This window comes from Arvicola amphibius, chromosome 12, assembly GCF_903992535.2.
Source record: "Arvicola amphibius chromosome 12, mArvAmp1.2, whole genome shotgun sequence".
NCBI lineage: Eukaryota > Metazoa > Chordata > Mammalia > Rodentia > Cricetidae > Arvicola > Arvicola amphibius.
In genome coordinates this window covers 68,967,062-68,982,402 of record NC_052058.2, presented here as the reverse complement: position 1 = coordinate 68,982,402, position 15,341 = coordinate 68,967,062, and the positions used below count along the sequence as shown (strand labels likewise).

The 15,341-nt window shown below is 45.8% G+C and overlaps 1 protein-coding gene across 2 annotated transcripts in view; it reads left to right on the top strand.

Moving 5' to 3' along the window:
* Positions 1-8,017, top strand: part of Colgalt2 (collagen beta(1-O)galactosyltransferase 2) — a 96,464-nt gene extending 88,447 nt beyond the window's left edge. For both annotated transcript variants that reach the window (XM_038349292.1, XM_038349291.1), the window contains exons 10-12: positions 997-1,124; positions 4,267-4,473; positions 5,877-8,017. In XM_038349292.1, coding sequence (XP_038205220.1) covers positions 997-1,124; positions 4,267-4,473; positions 5,877-6,147 — 606 coding nt within the window. In that variant the 3' untranslated portion in view covers positions 6,148-8,017. The remainder of the gene's footprint in view (positions 1-996; positions 1,125-4,266; positions 4,474-5,876) is intronic.
* The last annotated feature ends 7,324 nt before the right edge of the window (positions 8,018-15,341 follow it).

The following is a 15,341-nucleotide window of genomic DNA, read 5'->3' as shown; positions in this document are numbered from 1 at the left end:
TTCCAGGTGGTTTAGAACAGGATGCGAGAGGAGCCTATGGCATCTCAGAAGCAAGCTTGAGAGTTGCTCTTGTTTTGCGCATCCCGTCAGCCCAAGGCCAGCAACAAAGACACTTGGACGGTGGCCTCAGTGCAACGTGGGGTGGTGGCAGGTGAAGGTATTCACACCGCATGGATTTGATTTCTCTTAGGTCATCTCCACCGCAAACAGGAGCGGTTAGTGTGTGTCTGTCATGATAGCATTTATCAAATGAATTCATGCAAGAGTCACACAGAAGGCATGCGAGGCAGGGTCAGGAAGGACGGGTAAGGAGAGAGCCACAGCTTGACCTTGTGTCTTACATTTCCAGACACTAATGAAGGTGGCAATGGAGTGCAGGGTCCATGAATAAGGCTCAGCTCCCACCAGAAAGGAAAATAACGAAAAGGAAAGGAAAACCGAACTACGGACCCCTTGGTGTTTCCTCGAATGATCCAGTTTTTTTTTCTTTTTTGCTTGTCTTTTGTTTCTTTAAGCTTTAAATAAAATGTTACAGAAATATGTAGAAGTAAATAAATCATAAGGTACCGTCAGTGAAATCACACGCAGGGAAGACACCCATATTCATAATTACTGGCATCAAGAATCAGGTGACACACATGCTGGAGGTGTCCTCCTCTGCAAAGCCTTCTGGTCACTCTTCCCCCAAGGGCTATCACCATCCTAACGTCTGATAGCATGGTATGGCCTGTCTTTGTGCCTTCCTTGATGTGACTGTAACTGCACAATACATGTGACCCCTCAGTATTGCATATGAGAGACATCAACCCGCCCGACTGCTACCGTTGTAACACTGATGGAGTTGTAGATCGTCTGTCCTCAGTGCTATAAATATGCCACCGTCATCAATACATCCTGCTGTCCACAGACATGTTCTTGGATCCAAGTTAGGAGCTTTCACAAATAAAAATGGGTATTGAAGTTTTCACAGTCTTTCCCCACCGGTGGCCTTTACAGGTTATTGACCGGGACCTGGAGAAGACGCTCGTCATTGAGGACGATGTGCGTTTTGAGCATCAGTTTAAGAAGAAGCTCATGAAGCTGATGGATGACATTGACAAGGCTCAGCTGGACTGGGAACTGATGTGAGTCACTAGACAGAGAGCACGCAAAGGCAGTCTTTGCCAAGGTACAGAAAGCTCACCTCCCCAGCGGACAGGAGACCCGACACACGCTTCCTGCCATTCCCGCGGTTTTCACACCACAGATGTTTCTAGAAATAAGAAGTAGGGAGAGGTTGGGCAGTTGTTTTTTTTCCTCCACCTACTGTCCAAGGTGAGAAACTACAGGAGATTTTTTTAAAAATGAGACTGGTTGGGCCTCTTGACCGAGCAGTGGAGCAGCGGAGAAGCCCTGAGGACCACTTGGGAGGACCATAGAAATTTCACCTGCAAAGCAAAGTGGCCTATGGGCCTGGTGTGAAGAGGGAGCAGGAGGCATTCATTAAAGAGCTAACTTGTACTCAGATCCCAGGACAGGGCAGCCTGTGCAGTCCCTGACGGGTGGGTGTGGGAGGCTCTGAAGAAAGCTCCTCCGCTGGGAGGGGGGGTTGTCTAACAAAGGCAAACACTGACAGCTGGGCTGGCGGCAGGAAGCCAGGCTCCCTGGAGGGGTGGTGGCTCAAAGCTGATGTTAGTTAATGCTCATCTCTTGCCTCTAAGCTAACATCTTTTCTTTCTTCTTTCTACCCTTTCTCTTCCCCTTCTCTCCTTTCTCTTTCTTTGTAAAATAATCAACACTTTCTGTTCCTTCCAATGAGGCAGAAACACCCCAAGGTCCCCAGCTGTGTACCCAAGATAATACTGTCAAATCAGAGCCCACTCATTGGGAACAGCCCAGCTTTCCCTGCCCTTTCCAACCTCATCAGGGAAGATAATTTTGGACCCTGGTAGAAGACCTGTTTTCACAGAAAATGGCCCATTCTGAGCTTAAAAGGAAACCCAGCAATGGCCCAGTTAACTCATAGGAAACAGACCTCAAAAATCAGTACAATGTAATAAAAAGAGGCCCTCCCCTGCCAGACTTGAGTCATGTGATCCATATCCTAAACAGTTTGTTGAGGTCATGGGTCTAGGCTCCAGAAGTCGCTGCTCTTCAGCCTTTCCTGTGGTAAAACCTCAAGCCCACACAGACTAGAAGCCATGCTGTGCTCACGTGACGCACGGAAAGCCAGCTTTGACTGGCACTCAATAATCACGGAAAACGCAGTCCAGGACACCTAAAGCAGAGATTCGGCATACCGCCCTTCGTGTGTGTGGCATGGTTGGTGCATTCTCAGGCCAGAGTACCATCAGACCCGAGAAGGAAGGACAGCTGGCCTGATAAGGACAGAGTAAAAGAGTATTCTAAGACGTCACAGATTCACGTTTTAGAGAACTGTTAGCTGCTTTAATGAAGAACTACTCCAGCCAGACATAAAAGCTAGTCATCCATCTGTGATTAGCAGCCTTGTTGTTCCCAGGAAAAAGAAAGCATAAGTTGGGACAATCTAGACAGTGGCTGAACTTACCTGGGAGTTTTCTTCAGTAAGAAATGCAGTGTGGGCCAAATATGTTATTTCAGATTTTCTGAACACACTGAAAGTTAAAAAATAAATGAGGTAAAATGAGTTTTATTTAACCAAATATATCCAAATATCACTATTTTAGCATATAAGCAATATTTTTAGCCATTAATGAGATAGTTTATGGTGTTTGTACTATCTTTATGGCCTGTGTATAATTACACTCAGAACACATTTATACCCCGAAAATAAAATGTTAACTGTTCAACTGTAGTCCTACCAGATAATAAATTTGCTCTGCAGGAAGAAAAGCATTTTACAGAGCTAAAATATCAAAAAATTGTAACTTATTTTTAAAATCCTTTTGAAGTTTTTGAAATTATGACATCATTTCATCATTGCCCCTTTCCCTTCCCTCTCTCCAACCCTACCATATAGCTGTCCTTGCTCTCTCTCAAATTCATGGCTTCTGCCTCCTCTTCTTTAATTGCTGTTACATATATGTACATCTTACATATTTATATAAATATATTTATTCCTAAATATCTAAGTATAGCTTGTTTAGTCTGTAGAATGAGTATGTATATATTTCAGGGCTAACCACTTGGTATTGGATACCCAATTTGGGGGTTCTTCCCTGGGGTGGGGAGACTCTTTCTCCTGCTCTGGGTATTCTTTAGTTAACTGTAGTTCTTTATCTAGGGTAAAAACCCCATGAGATGTCTCCCATCTATGTTAGCATGCCTACTGGTGTCATCCTTACTTGGGTCTTGTTTAGGCCACCATATTGTGGAGACTCAGTGGGTGTGGCTTCCCACATTCCTGGGGCATGCAATCTCATAGCAGATACCCTATAACCTCTGGCTTGTACGATCTTGCCGTGATGCTCCCTGAGCCTTAAGTGTAGGAGTTGTATTGGAGGTGGGCCCATCAGGCACAACCTAAATTAGAATTTAAATTAGTAAGATTATAAACTCTGTTCTTCGGCCCTTGCAGCCACATTTCAGGTATTTACTGAAAGATTCTTTCCTGCTACACACGAGAAATTCAGACTCTTCAGTCCGAAATGACCGTGACTATGTGTGCGGTCCCCAGAAGAGCTGAAGATGGAATACGTTCTCGTTCTTCACGCCTCTGTGCCTTCTTCAGAGCATGGGCAGAGTGCGAAGGGGGAAGGCTTTCAGAGCTGTCACTCAGCCCATCCAGAAGGAACCCTTTGGGGTTCCTCGTGGGTTTCTACACCCTCTACTGCTGACTGTCTACCACAGCCTTTTCTGTTCTGTTCACACCAGCACTTGGGCAGTGGTACAGAAAGCATCCAAGGCTGAGAGTCTGGGGGCGTGAAACAACAAACTCAAGATTCCCACATCTGGCCTCTTTCATCCTTTCCAACCTCTCTAAACACAGCTGGAAATCCCATATCATCCTTGAGAAATCATCCAAGCAATTTTTTTCATCTCTTCGCGTCTTCCCTTTCTGGCTTAAAGACAGACCACTAGGCCTGAGTAGTTGGGGTGCTGATGAACGGAGCTGGGGAACTGACTTCATGAGGACCAATAACAGTAATGGATCCAGACAGAAAGTTCTCTGTGGTAGTAGACATTATCACAAGACACAAGAGTTCAGGCTTTAAAATATCGTTTCAAACTAAATGTGTGCTCTATTCCTCTAATAGTATCCTAATACCAAGTTGGAACATTTCTCCTCGCCCCATTCCCTTACAGTTACATTGGCAGGAAAAGAATGCAAGTCAAAGAGCCAGAGAAAGCGGTGCCCAATGTTGTGAATCTGGTTGAAGCTGACTACTCCTACTGGACGCTGGGCTATGCCATCTCTTTGGAGGGAGCACAGAAGCTTGTTGGAGCTGATCCCTTTGGGAAGATGTTACCAGTGGATGAGTTTCTGCCAATCATGTACAACAAGCATCCGGTGTAAGTCTCCTGCCATGGCCACCCGTCTCTCGGTCACACACTGTTTAGGAATTAAACCTCCTGGGTAGAACTTGGAATGTTTTATAGTTGCGTGGCTTTTCTAAAGAATCCTCCTATAATTATAATCTGGAAGGTTGAGGAGTCCCTTGAACAGACAGGAAGGATGAGGCAGAGGAATGAATACCATGCCCAATGTCCTCTTCATTACCCAGTGCTCAGGATTATGGTCAGCCCAGAATGTACTTGTCTGTGTTCTTCTGACTTCATAACTTTACATACCCAAAGTTAAAGGTCATTTTCTTAAGCACCCTAGATCTGGAGTTCATTCTGCTCACTGTGTGTGTGTACCACTAGATAGGCAGTGTGGTACACGTCCTCCCAGCACTCGCCCTGTGGGAGATAACATAGACCCATGTACAAATCATTATGATAGATCATGAAACTCCTCATCATGGAGATGGCAAGAAACCCAGGGAATGAGGAGGTGGCCCCTGAGCCAGATATTGATGGAAAACAGAGTTGTGGTACTCAGAATCCCAAAGGCCTATGACTGATGGACACTTACCAAAGGGTCTGGTGAATGATGGTTGCCTGTCAGTCCTCACAGTAGGCTATGAACTCTGGGGGGTAGGAACAGCCACACATCTCTGGGTCCTTAGGAGTATGTGCAGTAGCTGCTCAACCAGTTGTCTTCTAAACTCACGAGTGGAGCAGGAGACCAGGTTCTAACTGCGGCTCCTTCTCTCAGATCTAAGCAATCTCCAACTCTGACCTTTGCTTTAGGTGTTGAGGCTCCCATGATGCAACTTGCTTGTTTTATTTCATCAGTAAAGATGGAACTAGCTACGTGTCATCTTTTATGTGACATGCTTTACCTTCGAACCCTGGTGGAAACAGAGAGTCAAACCATTATCTCCTGAAACAGAAGGGAAATTAGTAGCTATTTAATTAATGTTGACCTCTCTCACAGACAAAGATAATGAATATGTATTCTCCACATAACTTTCATAGAAGCCCTTGGAGGAAGGTCAAGATGTCCCTCTACCGTCACTTACCCCATTTCTGCTGTTGGGGTCTCAGTTGTCATTTGTTTATCCAGGAACAGGACATTGGTTGTGCATTGATCATGTTTATTTATCACTAGGAGTCCAACAGAGTTTAACACTCACCTTTTAGAGCAAGACTTGAAGCTCCTTCACTAAACTCTTCTACCCACTTACAACAGGTTGGGCCTGGCCTTTTTGCTTATTTGTTTGTCCAGATCTTCTGAAAGCCTTAAAGTGGTGAGGTCCTCTACAACTGATACAACTTTGAAAAGCGGGGAATGAACCCACATGGTTTCAGGGTCCTTCCCTGCTCCCCCAGGCACCTGCCCTCATGTGCCTGTGCACCTCTCGTTGCAGAGCCGAGTACAAGGAGTTTTACGAGCCCAGGGACTTGAAAGCCTTCTCCGCAGAGCCCTTGCTCATCTACCCCACGCACTACACGGGCCAGCCTGGCTATCTGAGCGACACAGAAACGTCAACCATCTGGGACAACGAGACAGTGGCCACTGACTGGGACAGGACACACTCCTGGAAGTCCCGGAAGCAAGGACACATCCACAGCAAGAACACAGAAGCACTGCCACCACCGACTTCTCTGGACACTGCGCCTTCAAGGGACGAGCTCTGAAAGCTCCCGGAAGCAGTGTCTACACGGTTCACCACTGTATGGCTTTTCTAAAGGGATGCTCTTCTGTTTCTTCCAGGTTTTTTTGTTTGTTGGTTGGTTGGGTTTTTTGTTTTGTTTTTGTTTTTGTTTTGAGAGAGATGGTCGTCATCTAATCAAAGTGATTTCATGTGATTGATTAAAATAATATACTTTAAATAGTGAAGAACAGAGAAATTAGAAACCAAATTCCCTGGGATACCTTTACTGGAATGGCCAAGTTAAACTTCAGTCCAAATGCCCAGTTCTGCTCACTAGCCATAGAATGCTGTTCGCCACACAGATGTGGCAACGGTTCGTATTCTTGTCCAAGAGATGGTGCCACCACGCTGTCACAGCAGTAAGTGGGCAGTCAAAGCAGACAAGCCATTGGACCTGGCTACTCATCTGAGTGGTCCATTTTCTGTGACAGATGTGACCTTGAGAACGTCAAGCCATCTAAACTATACTTATTGGTCTATTTTACATGACCTTGAACATTGGCCTATGTAACAAATGCCTGGGAGTGCGGAAATCAAATCACTAATTTGGCTTTTATTGAAAGGAGCTCTGTCATGAGCCTACTACAGAGTGGGTGCTTTCTTCTTGGCTTCCTTATCCAATGGAGTAGCTGGCTTGGGCTGAGACGTGGCTCTTGACCATCATGGCAGCTAGATCTTTCATTAACATGTCTAGCTTCCATGTGGCTATAATATTTAGATATTTATGAGGGGAATGTCTTAATCTTTGGCATTTTTATTGTGGCTTCTTGAGCCCAATATGTACTATTTATAAAGAAAACGGTAATATATACGAGGTAAGGAATGGGGCGATTCCAGCCCTGTGCTGGGGTTCCCTCGCTGCTCCAGCCCCTCCCGCCCTTTGCGTCACTCCCTTCCCTGGGAATGAGCTGCAGGTGTGACTTTAATATGTCACTGTTAAGAGGCAGAACACATTCCAGGCTCACAATCGCCCTCGTCTTGGATTGTCATTGTATTCTGGATTATTTATTTTACAAATTTGTAGAAAACATTGTAAGATGAGACAGAGAAACCGGTGTCTCAGACTCTCATCCAATGCTGGGGGACTGCAGTGGAGCGAGGTGGGTCCGACCATCTGAGTTGTCTGGATTTCTCAGCAGGGAAGACCGCTGGTGAAAGAGGCTAACGCTAAATTATTCTCCAGGGAGTGTGGGAGGCCTTGATCCGGACAATAGGTTTAAGTTGACAATCTGCAACTCTCCAAGCCAAAAAAAAAATCTTAGACACCCTTTCTCAAAAGATGGCCCCTAAATGCCTTCCTAATTTCTTCATAGACTAATTTTATGTCAGGTGCAACGTCGGACTGTATCATGGTGCCCAGACTCACAGCGGTGTCTGAGAGCTTCACCTCGGCCACCTGGTTGTGTCGGCCTTCTCTACCAGCTGGTCAGCTGGAGCTGAGAAGCCAAGAAGCCAGGCTTAGCCAGCTCCAGTTTGCCCCTTCTCATCTAGAACAAAGGAAGAGCGCTGGAGAGCTTGTGAGAAACCTTAGGCAATCCCTGGGCTTCCTTGGGTGTTTGGTATTTTGTCTCTAATCTGAATGTGCGTGAGTATGCCTGGCTTTAACTGTGTGGTTTTTTTTAGAGGGTGGAAGGTGCGCTGGGAGTGGGGAGAGACTGGGTTGCTTTTTGCGGTGTTCTTGTTGTTGTTGTTGTTGTTGTTATTGTTGTTTTAGTGGAGAACTTCCCCCATTTGCCCTGTCAGCTGGTCTGATGGATTTAAGATTTTCCATTTTTAAAAGACATTGGGTTTCAATTCTAGAATTTTAGGTTAGGACCTTTCTGACTGTGAATAAAGATCTGTCTGTTTGTCCAGCCTGTGTTTCTGACCACTCGGATCTGGGTCCCTGGTAATGCTTTCATGTGATTTCATGTGATTATTCTACACTCCTCAGCAAACCAGAGGTTCCTGGACCTCATAGTTTGCCCCGCCTCCCTGGGACCTCATCTTAAACCTAGGCATCTGACTTTTGCTGTGACCCTTGAAGTCTTCAGTGCAGACTTTGCTCTGGCCCTGGAGCTGTTCTTGGTGCCTGAGAAGCTGAACCCCATCCTGATTCCTCTCAGGATTCAAGCTGGGGTCTTCTGACGGAGGAGCCAGACCAGGGCACTGCAGGGTGTGCTGTGTGTGCTAGCACCTGTAGTCTGCAGAGGGCACATCCCTTCAGATCCCTTGGAAACTTGAGGGGGGCATCCCACGCCCAGGTCTGTCTTACTGTGCTATTTCAGGACACGGAAGTGATGATCTGCCTTCTGAGCTCGTCAAAAAAATTAAACAAAGGACCTTATCTCTAAATTATGCTTGCTCTCTGACTCTTCAAACCCTTGCCGACTGGGACTTCCATGTCTGTGCTGGGATGTTGAAAACCAGAGAGAACCATGAACTGCCATGGGATTCCCCACAACAAATGAGGCAGGGCAGCTCCTGCCCTGCTATGCTGAGGGAGCTCCTCTGGACAGGTGAGTAGGCGTGTATGAGCTGGCGTGGATTATGGTGCATGCTCAAGACAGCATCCTCTCGTCACAGGGAACTGAAAGTGCCCATCTTTCATTGTGCTGCCACAAGTCCACCCAACCATTCAAAGATAAAATGTAAAATCAAACTTCCTCCCAAGTCTCCAGAACCATGTGTAAGCATTGCCTGGCTTCGGGCCTTGTTCTGGGAATGAAAACATTCAGGGGACAAGTGCAGGTCCCGTCTACTGTGGAGTCCAATCAATTTAAGAGCAGTACAGGCAGAGAGCTGTATTGTAGATATTGCGGTGGGAGGGCTGTAGGGTACCAGAGGAATTGAGTCTACTAAGGAGGTCTATGGGATGTTGAGGGAGGAGGACAGGGTGTGGCAGCTGGAGATGCTTTGCAGGCAAAATGAAAGGTGGCCAAGATCCATCTAGAGCTATCGGGAGCCTGTGAGATGGAAAACTTGAGGATGTTGGGAGTGATAACGAAACAGGGCCGATTACGTAACGACGGCAAGTCGCCTTGATTACTTCCTGATCCTGGAGACAGAGGTTTCTGTTTGGGGAGGGATTCTGGGATTTAAAGGCTTGGTTTGTTTCCTGGCAGACAGTACAGAGGGTTCTGGAATAAAGTTGTGCCTGAAGTCAGAAAGTTTCCCATTCAGGTACAAACCCGTTGATCTTACTGTTTCTCACTTATATGAATGGAGCAAGTACCTAAAGCAAAGATGGCTTCCAGGAGGCTTTTTATGGTGTGCTTATGTGGTACTCTTTCCAACATGAGGGACGCGGGGACTGAGCCACAAGTGATCTCCTTGACTGACAAGAAATCAGTTCACTATGGAGTTAAATAAGAACAAAATAATGTCACAGGTCGGCAGGCATTTGTGAAAGCAGAATGTAATGGGTTACAGCCACGGACAGGCAGTCCTGGAAACTGTCAGTATGGCCACATTGCATTTTGTAGGGACATTTTAAACCTGCTGCCGCAGAGGCATTCTCATAAATATGGAGAGGGAAGAAGTTGGAAGGAGAAAGGACTCATGGGGTCCCCTGTGAGCCTCGAATGACAGCCTCCTCCGCGCAGGGTATCTGAGGCAAGGAAGAAAAGCCTAGTGGGATTTCTGCTGGCCCACGCGGAGGAGAGAACCAACAGTGGTGGCTTTCGTCAAGCTACCAAAAACTACACAGAAAACGGTGCCTCCTCTGTGACGAGGGCAGGAAAAGATGAACTTGCTTTCGTGTTCAGGAAGAAATTCTGATGAAAGTATTAGAAACTGGGAGGGATCCCAGGACGACAGTATGCCATTAAAATTTTGGGGGCCAAAATTATTCTGCTCTGCGAATTCACTGAAAACTCTCTCTCCCACCCTTATTGTCTTTCCCTCCTTTACCCCCGTTTCCTCTCCCATCGTGTGTGTGCGTGCGTGTGTGTGTGTGTGTGTGTGTGTGTGTGTGTGTGTGTGTGTGAGTGTTTGCTCCACTGTACATGTTCATAATTAAAACGGTCTTGCTTGGGCTGCTCTCACTGCACCGACGGCACTGCTCCCAACCCAAGCCATCCTTCCCTGCTCTGAGGGGGGGAGGGTGGAAAGAATGATGACTCTTCTGAGAATCAACTCTCTTTACTCTTGAATAAACTACATTTTTAGGCCCCTCCCTGGTTTCTTCAGCTTCATTTCCCTTGAAAGGGGTGTGCGAGTCAAATTCCATGTGAGTGCACTTCCAAGGTCTGGAAAACATCTGCTCCAAAGCCCCCAGGGAGCCCGCAGAGAGCTCCTCTGTGCAGTTCCCAGCCCAGAGTGTCCAGAAGCTCACTCCTGGAAGACGGCACAGCCTCCTGCTCTGTCTCAGAGCAGCTTAGAAAACAATCCGCGAGAAAACGTCCCCTCTGGAAGGAGAACCAGAGTGCCGAGCAGACACGCTGGCCGGAACTGAGTTCAAGTGTCAGTGTGGGAGCCTGAAGGTTCCAACCGCTATTCTAAGCCAGCCTGATAGCATGTAAACTTGACAGGGATTGTATGAGTGTCCAACCTGACAAACAAAACAAAAAAAGAACGAGCACATTTGAGGGAATGGAGATGTACATGGATGAAGAGGAAAGGGGGAGCCGGAAGAGCAAAGTCCTGATACCCAGAGGGATTCTGGGTCAGAAGCACAAGAGGAGATGAGAAGGTGCTAGGTCATGCCTGGAGGTAGCGATGCTGGTGCACCGGCTGGATAGGGGAGGAAGCAAGTAGAAGCTAGTGCTAGGGGGAGGTTTAACAGAGGTGTTACTAGCCTGGTCCTTAAAGGGACCACTTTATTCTTTGAAACCTACCACAGTGGGAGCAACGGAGATGGGGTTAGGCCTGCGATGAAATGGCGGGATAGCGATAGCCTGGATTCAGGCATATGTACGCCTCTGGACAACAGGGCCTTTGGAGCCAAAGCCCCTTCCTGCAGGACAGATGCAGGGATCAGACTCACAGAAGAGACACAGGAGAGACAGAGGCGTCTATTGAGTGAGGTTCTCTCACTGTATAACAGGCCTGCAGAGGGCATCCAGGAAGGTGGATGCCCTCAGAGGGACGCCCAGCTTGAGCTCAGGTTGCCTGTCAAAAGCCCTGACTATACAAGCTGAAGGCTGGCCAGGGAGTCTGTGCACAGCCGGTATGCCTGTCCTCATGAGTCTCTCTGGGCCACAGCCAAGAAACAAGCTGTAGGAGCCGCAGGCATGCTCCAACTCATGAGTCAGTCTTTCCCAAAGGCGGCAGCAGGCTAAGCTTTTCCCAGGGTGCTGTTCCACACATACAGAAGCCTACCTTGAAGATTTTTCCATCTCACACCTGGAATTTGGGCTGCTCTCCCGCTGAAGAATGTTGGGGCTTCCTTCCCTCAGCCAGCTGAGCCTGTGCACCCAAGCAAAGAGCTTTTTCCTCATATGCATTCACTCGACACTGGATAAACCTCAAGGGGTAGGAATGCCTATTAGTTAGGACTTTGCAGCTAAGGCAATAGGTAAATAATACAGCTTGTCTAAGGAGGTAAGTGGGCAGGGAGTCAGTCTCCTTAGGAGTCAGATCTCTGCCCCCTGCATCCTGCCACACACACACACACACACACACACACACAGAGAGAGAGAGAGAGAGAGAGAGAGAGAGAGAGAGAGAGAGAGAGAGAGAGAGAGAGAGAGAGAGAGAGCGCAAACTGCAGGGCCAACAAAATGTCTGAGAGCTCTCACTCTCTCTCTGATTGATAGATGGGAGACTAGCTCAAATCCATGATATATGATATACTAATTATTCAACAAGTTATCAAATACACACACACCATAGTGTACATTCTCAGACAAGATTTTCCTGGAGCCTTGGCTGTTTGCTGTCATATAAATGAGGATTGTGGGTGTGTGAGAGAAAACAGTCATTTAGAAGGCTGCTTCCATTTCAAATTTGGCACCTCGATTTTTTGAGAGGAAGCATGGGAGCAACGCAGAAGTGATTTTCAGTCGTCTCTTGTTTAAGATGCTATCCTGGCACTTACTTATGTGTTTGTACACGTGACCGGACCATTTCCCATCACGTTGTTCTGGTGATAAATGGTGGTGGGGGTGCGATGATTCCTCATGAGAAACTGTGGTAGAGGGTTTGGATACTGGCCATGAAAGCAGAGGCTGAGAGCGCCTAGGCTCTCCCAGAAAGGGAGATCCTGTATCAACATACCCCCTAAAAGGGGTGGGGGATGGGAGAGAAGGGAAGAATTGAGGTTATGGCTTCAGTTAGATTTCTCAAACTGCTAAGTAAAACAAAGTACTTCCACACAGGTTATAGGTTTCTGGGCAGGAATACTGAGGACCCATATGCATTGGTAATTGATGTTTATGATCTAAAATAGACTGGCTTCTGTTGAATTTTTCTGCCCTTTACACAAATTCAAATCATTCTTTCTGATATTTCCTCCTCCTTTTGGCATTGCTTGTCTTCAGCTTCTCCTTTGCCCCATGCCTCCCGCTCTTAGGTCTTCACCATCTATTCTAAACACTGTCTCCGGTGGCTATGGAACATTCTAGAAAGAGACATCAGTTCTCGACAAGTTCTTCAGGTGTTTGTCTTTTGCCTCTCCTGCACACAGACGCTGATGGAGCCTCACAGTGATGGGGCCATGAATGATGGATGAAGCACCATGTCGGTCAGAACTGTTAAGACTAAAGACATTTTAGAAACCACTGTGAGTGGACTTGCAGAATTGTAAGGCAGGAGGTACTGAGTCCTGGGTCACTGCTAAAGAGACTCACCTGGCTTCTGCTGTATTCACACAAAAGAAAAAGAAAATCTCTGGTTTAAGTTACTGAGGTGGCTTGGTTGCTTCAGTCTAGTCTAGGTAGCTTAATAAATACTTCCGGTGGCATTTCATTTCAGACATCTCTCAAGGAAAACAACAATGTAATTAACTTCTTCTGTTGGGATTGTAATTAGTCTCAGGAGCTCCTCTATTCCACTGAGGTCAGAGCACAGCACAGCACAGCACAGCACAGCACAGCAGCCTCCTGTGGACTTACCCTGTGTGAACTTGAAAGTGTTTCAGAGAGGCAATCTAAAGACATGATTGTAGACCAAACTCTCCAAGATCAGTGTCTACATGGGGGGAGGGGCTCGCTTTCTAGGATGGTTTTGAAAAATTCATCACATAATGCCAGAGGTCATGCCACATTATCAATTCCTTTTAAAATACCCACTTGTTTCCTTTAGGGTTTAGGAACCTGGCGTGCTAACATGGGGCCGAATAAATCCACGTAAAACCTGAGAAAGCCTGGAAAGGAATCCTAGACACAAAAGAACAGAGTAAAACATGGCCTTTTGGTAGCATCATTTTCTCAGGTGGGCTCTGTATGCTAGAAGTTTCTTTAAGAGCGGTCTTCCTGATTCAGCGGTAGCAAAAACAAAACAAAGAAACCACATGGTTTCAAAATGGCAACTTCCTGGTTCACCAGCACTAATGGCTGACTCTTTCGGGAGGCCTGGCTATGAAGCATTTAAATAGGGTTTGTGAGCAGAGTGCTACAACTTGCTTAATGGCAACATAGACCGCTGTGTGCCTGGAAATGGGGCTGTGAGCATGGCTCTCAGAGGCAGCAAACATGCCTCTTCCATGTTGAACTGGGGAGAGCAAGCAGGCAGGGCCATGTTGGCCTTAGCCACAGCTGCTCAGCATAAAAAAAAAGAGTGTTTCTGGTCAGAAAATAATTACAGATACATAATAAAGACAGATTCAGATAAAAAAGACCTCTAAATGGGCCACAGGGTTGGATAAATGTACATAGACTTGAGAGAGGAAAAAGAGTATAGATAGCTATAATATAAAAGAGTACAGTCTTAGATTAAAGATAAAATAAATATTAAAGTTGTAGAAAAAGTAAGAGTAAAGAAAAATAAGCCACATAAAGATGGAATATACACAGAGTCTGGATCATGTATATAATTGTGTTTTCTTTGAATTTTTTGACTGTGAATGAGCTAAGTACGGTGAGACATTTCGTTGTATGGGCTGTTAAGCTAAACTGACACATATATTTTTAAAGGTATCCTGACTTCATAATTTGGGTCTAAGGATTTGTTACGTTGGAAAAGAGGTTCTTCTTTTTTTTTTTTTCCACAGAGGATAAGAACCTGTGGAATCCTTCTACACTAATGCAGTTTGATGGACCAAGATCCCCTGAAAGGTTGCTGTCAATACCCCCTAAAAAATTACTTCTCCCAACAAAAAGCAGGAAGCAGTTTGGAGAAGAAACTGTTCTTGCCTGGACTGCTTTATTTTCTGCTGTATGAACTGGACATGCAGGACCCACAGAGAGATGACTGCTGAAGCTGCCTAAAGAAGGTGAGACAGTCCTTCAGGGTTCCCGCTTCATGAGAGAGTCTGCCAGACATTCTGCAGGACACAGAAGAAAGTGACTGACAAACTACCAATATAGGTGGAACTGTCTCTGAAATTTACTGCTTCAGCCAGGCGGTGGTGGCACACACCTTTAATCCCAGCACTCAAGAGGCAGAGGCAAGAGGAGCTTTGTGAGTTCGAGGCCAGCCTGGTCTACAAAAGCTAGTTCCAGGACAGGCTCCAAAGCTACCGAGAAACTATGTCTCAAAAAAACCCAAATAAATAAATAAATAAATAAATAAATAAATAAATGAATAAATGAATGAATGAATGAATGAATGAAAGAAATTTACTGCTTCATGGAAAAGTCTGCTGGATACTATAGTCCTGTAGGCTGAAGATTGATGCCCCAATGGTACAGAAGAACTTTGGGTGACTGTCCAAGCAGTGAGATATCTCTGTCAATTCTAGAGTTTTGGAAGTTGCTTACAACGCACTTACTGTTAACTTAGGTAATATTATATCCTTATGGAGTCTTTGATGGAATTGAAGAATAGTTATAATTATAGTTTTCCTTGGTTATGATAAAAATAAAGTAGATATAAATGTTGTAACTCTATTTCTTGCTTGATACCTGTCTTGTTATATGTAATTTTACTATGTTAAAGTTAAAACCTTCCTTTTTGTTTAAACATAAATGGGGATATGATGTAGGAAGTCCTTCTGTCATGTGTTGCTTTTATTGATTAATGAATAAATCTGTTTTAGCCAGTGGCTTAGCAGAATAGGGCAAGGCAGGAGTTCCAAGCAGATAGAGGAGGAAAGAA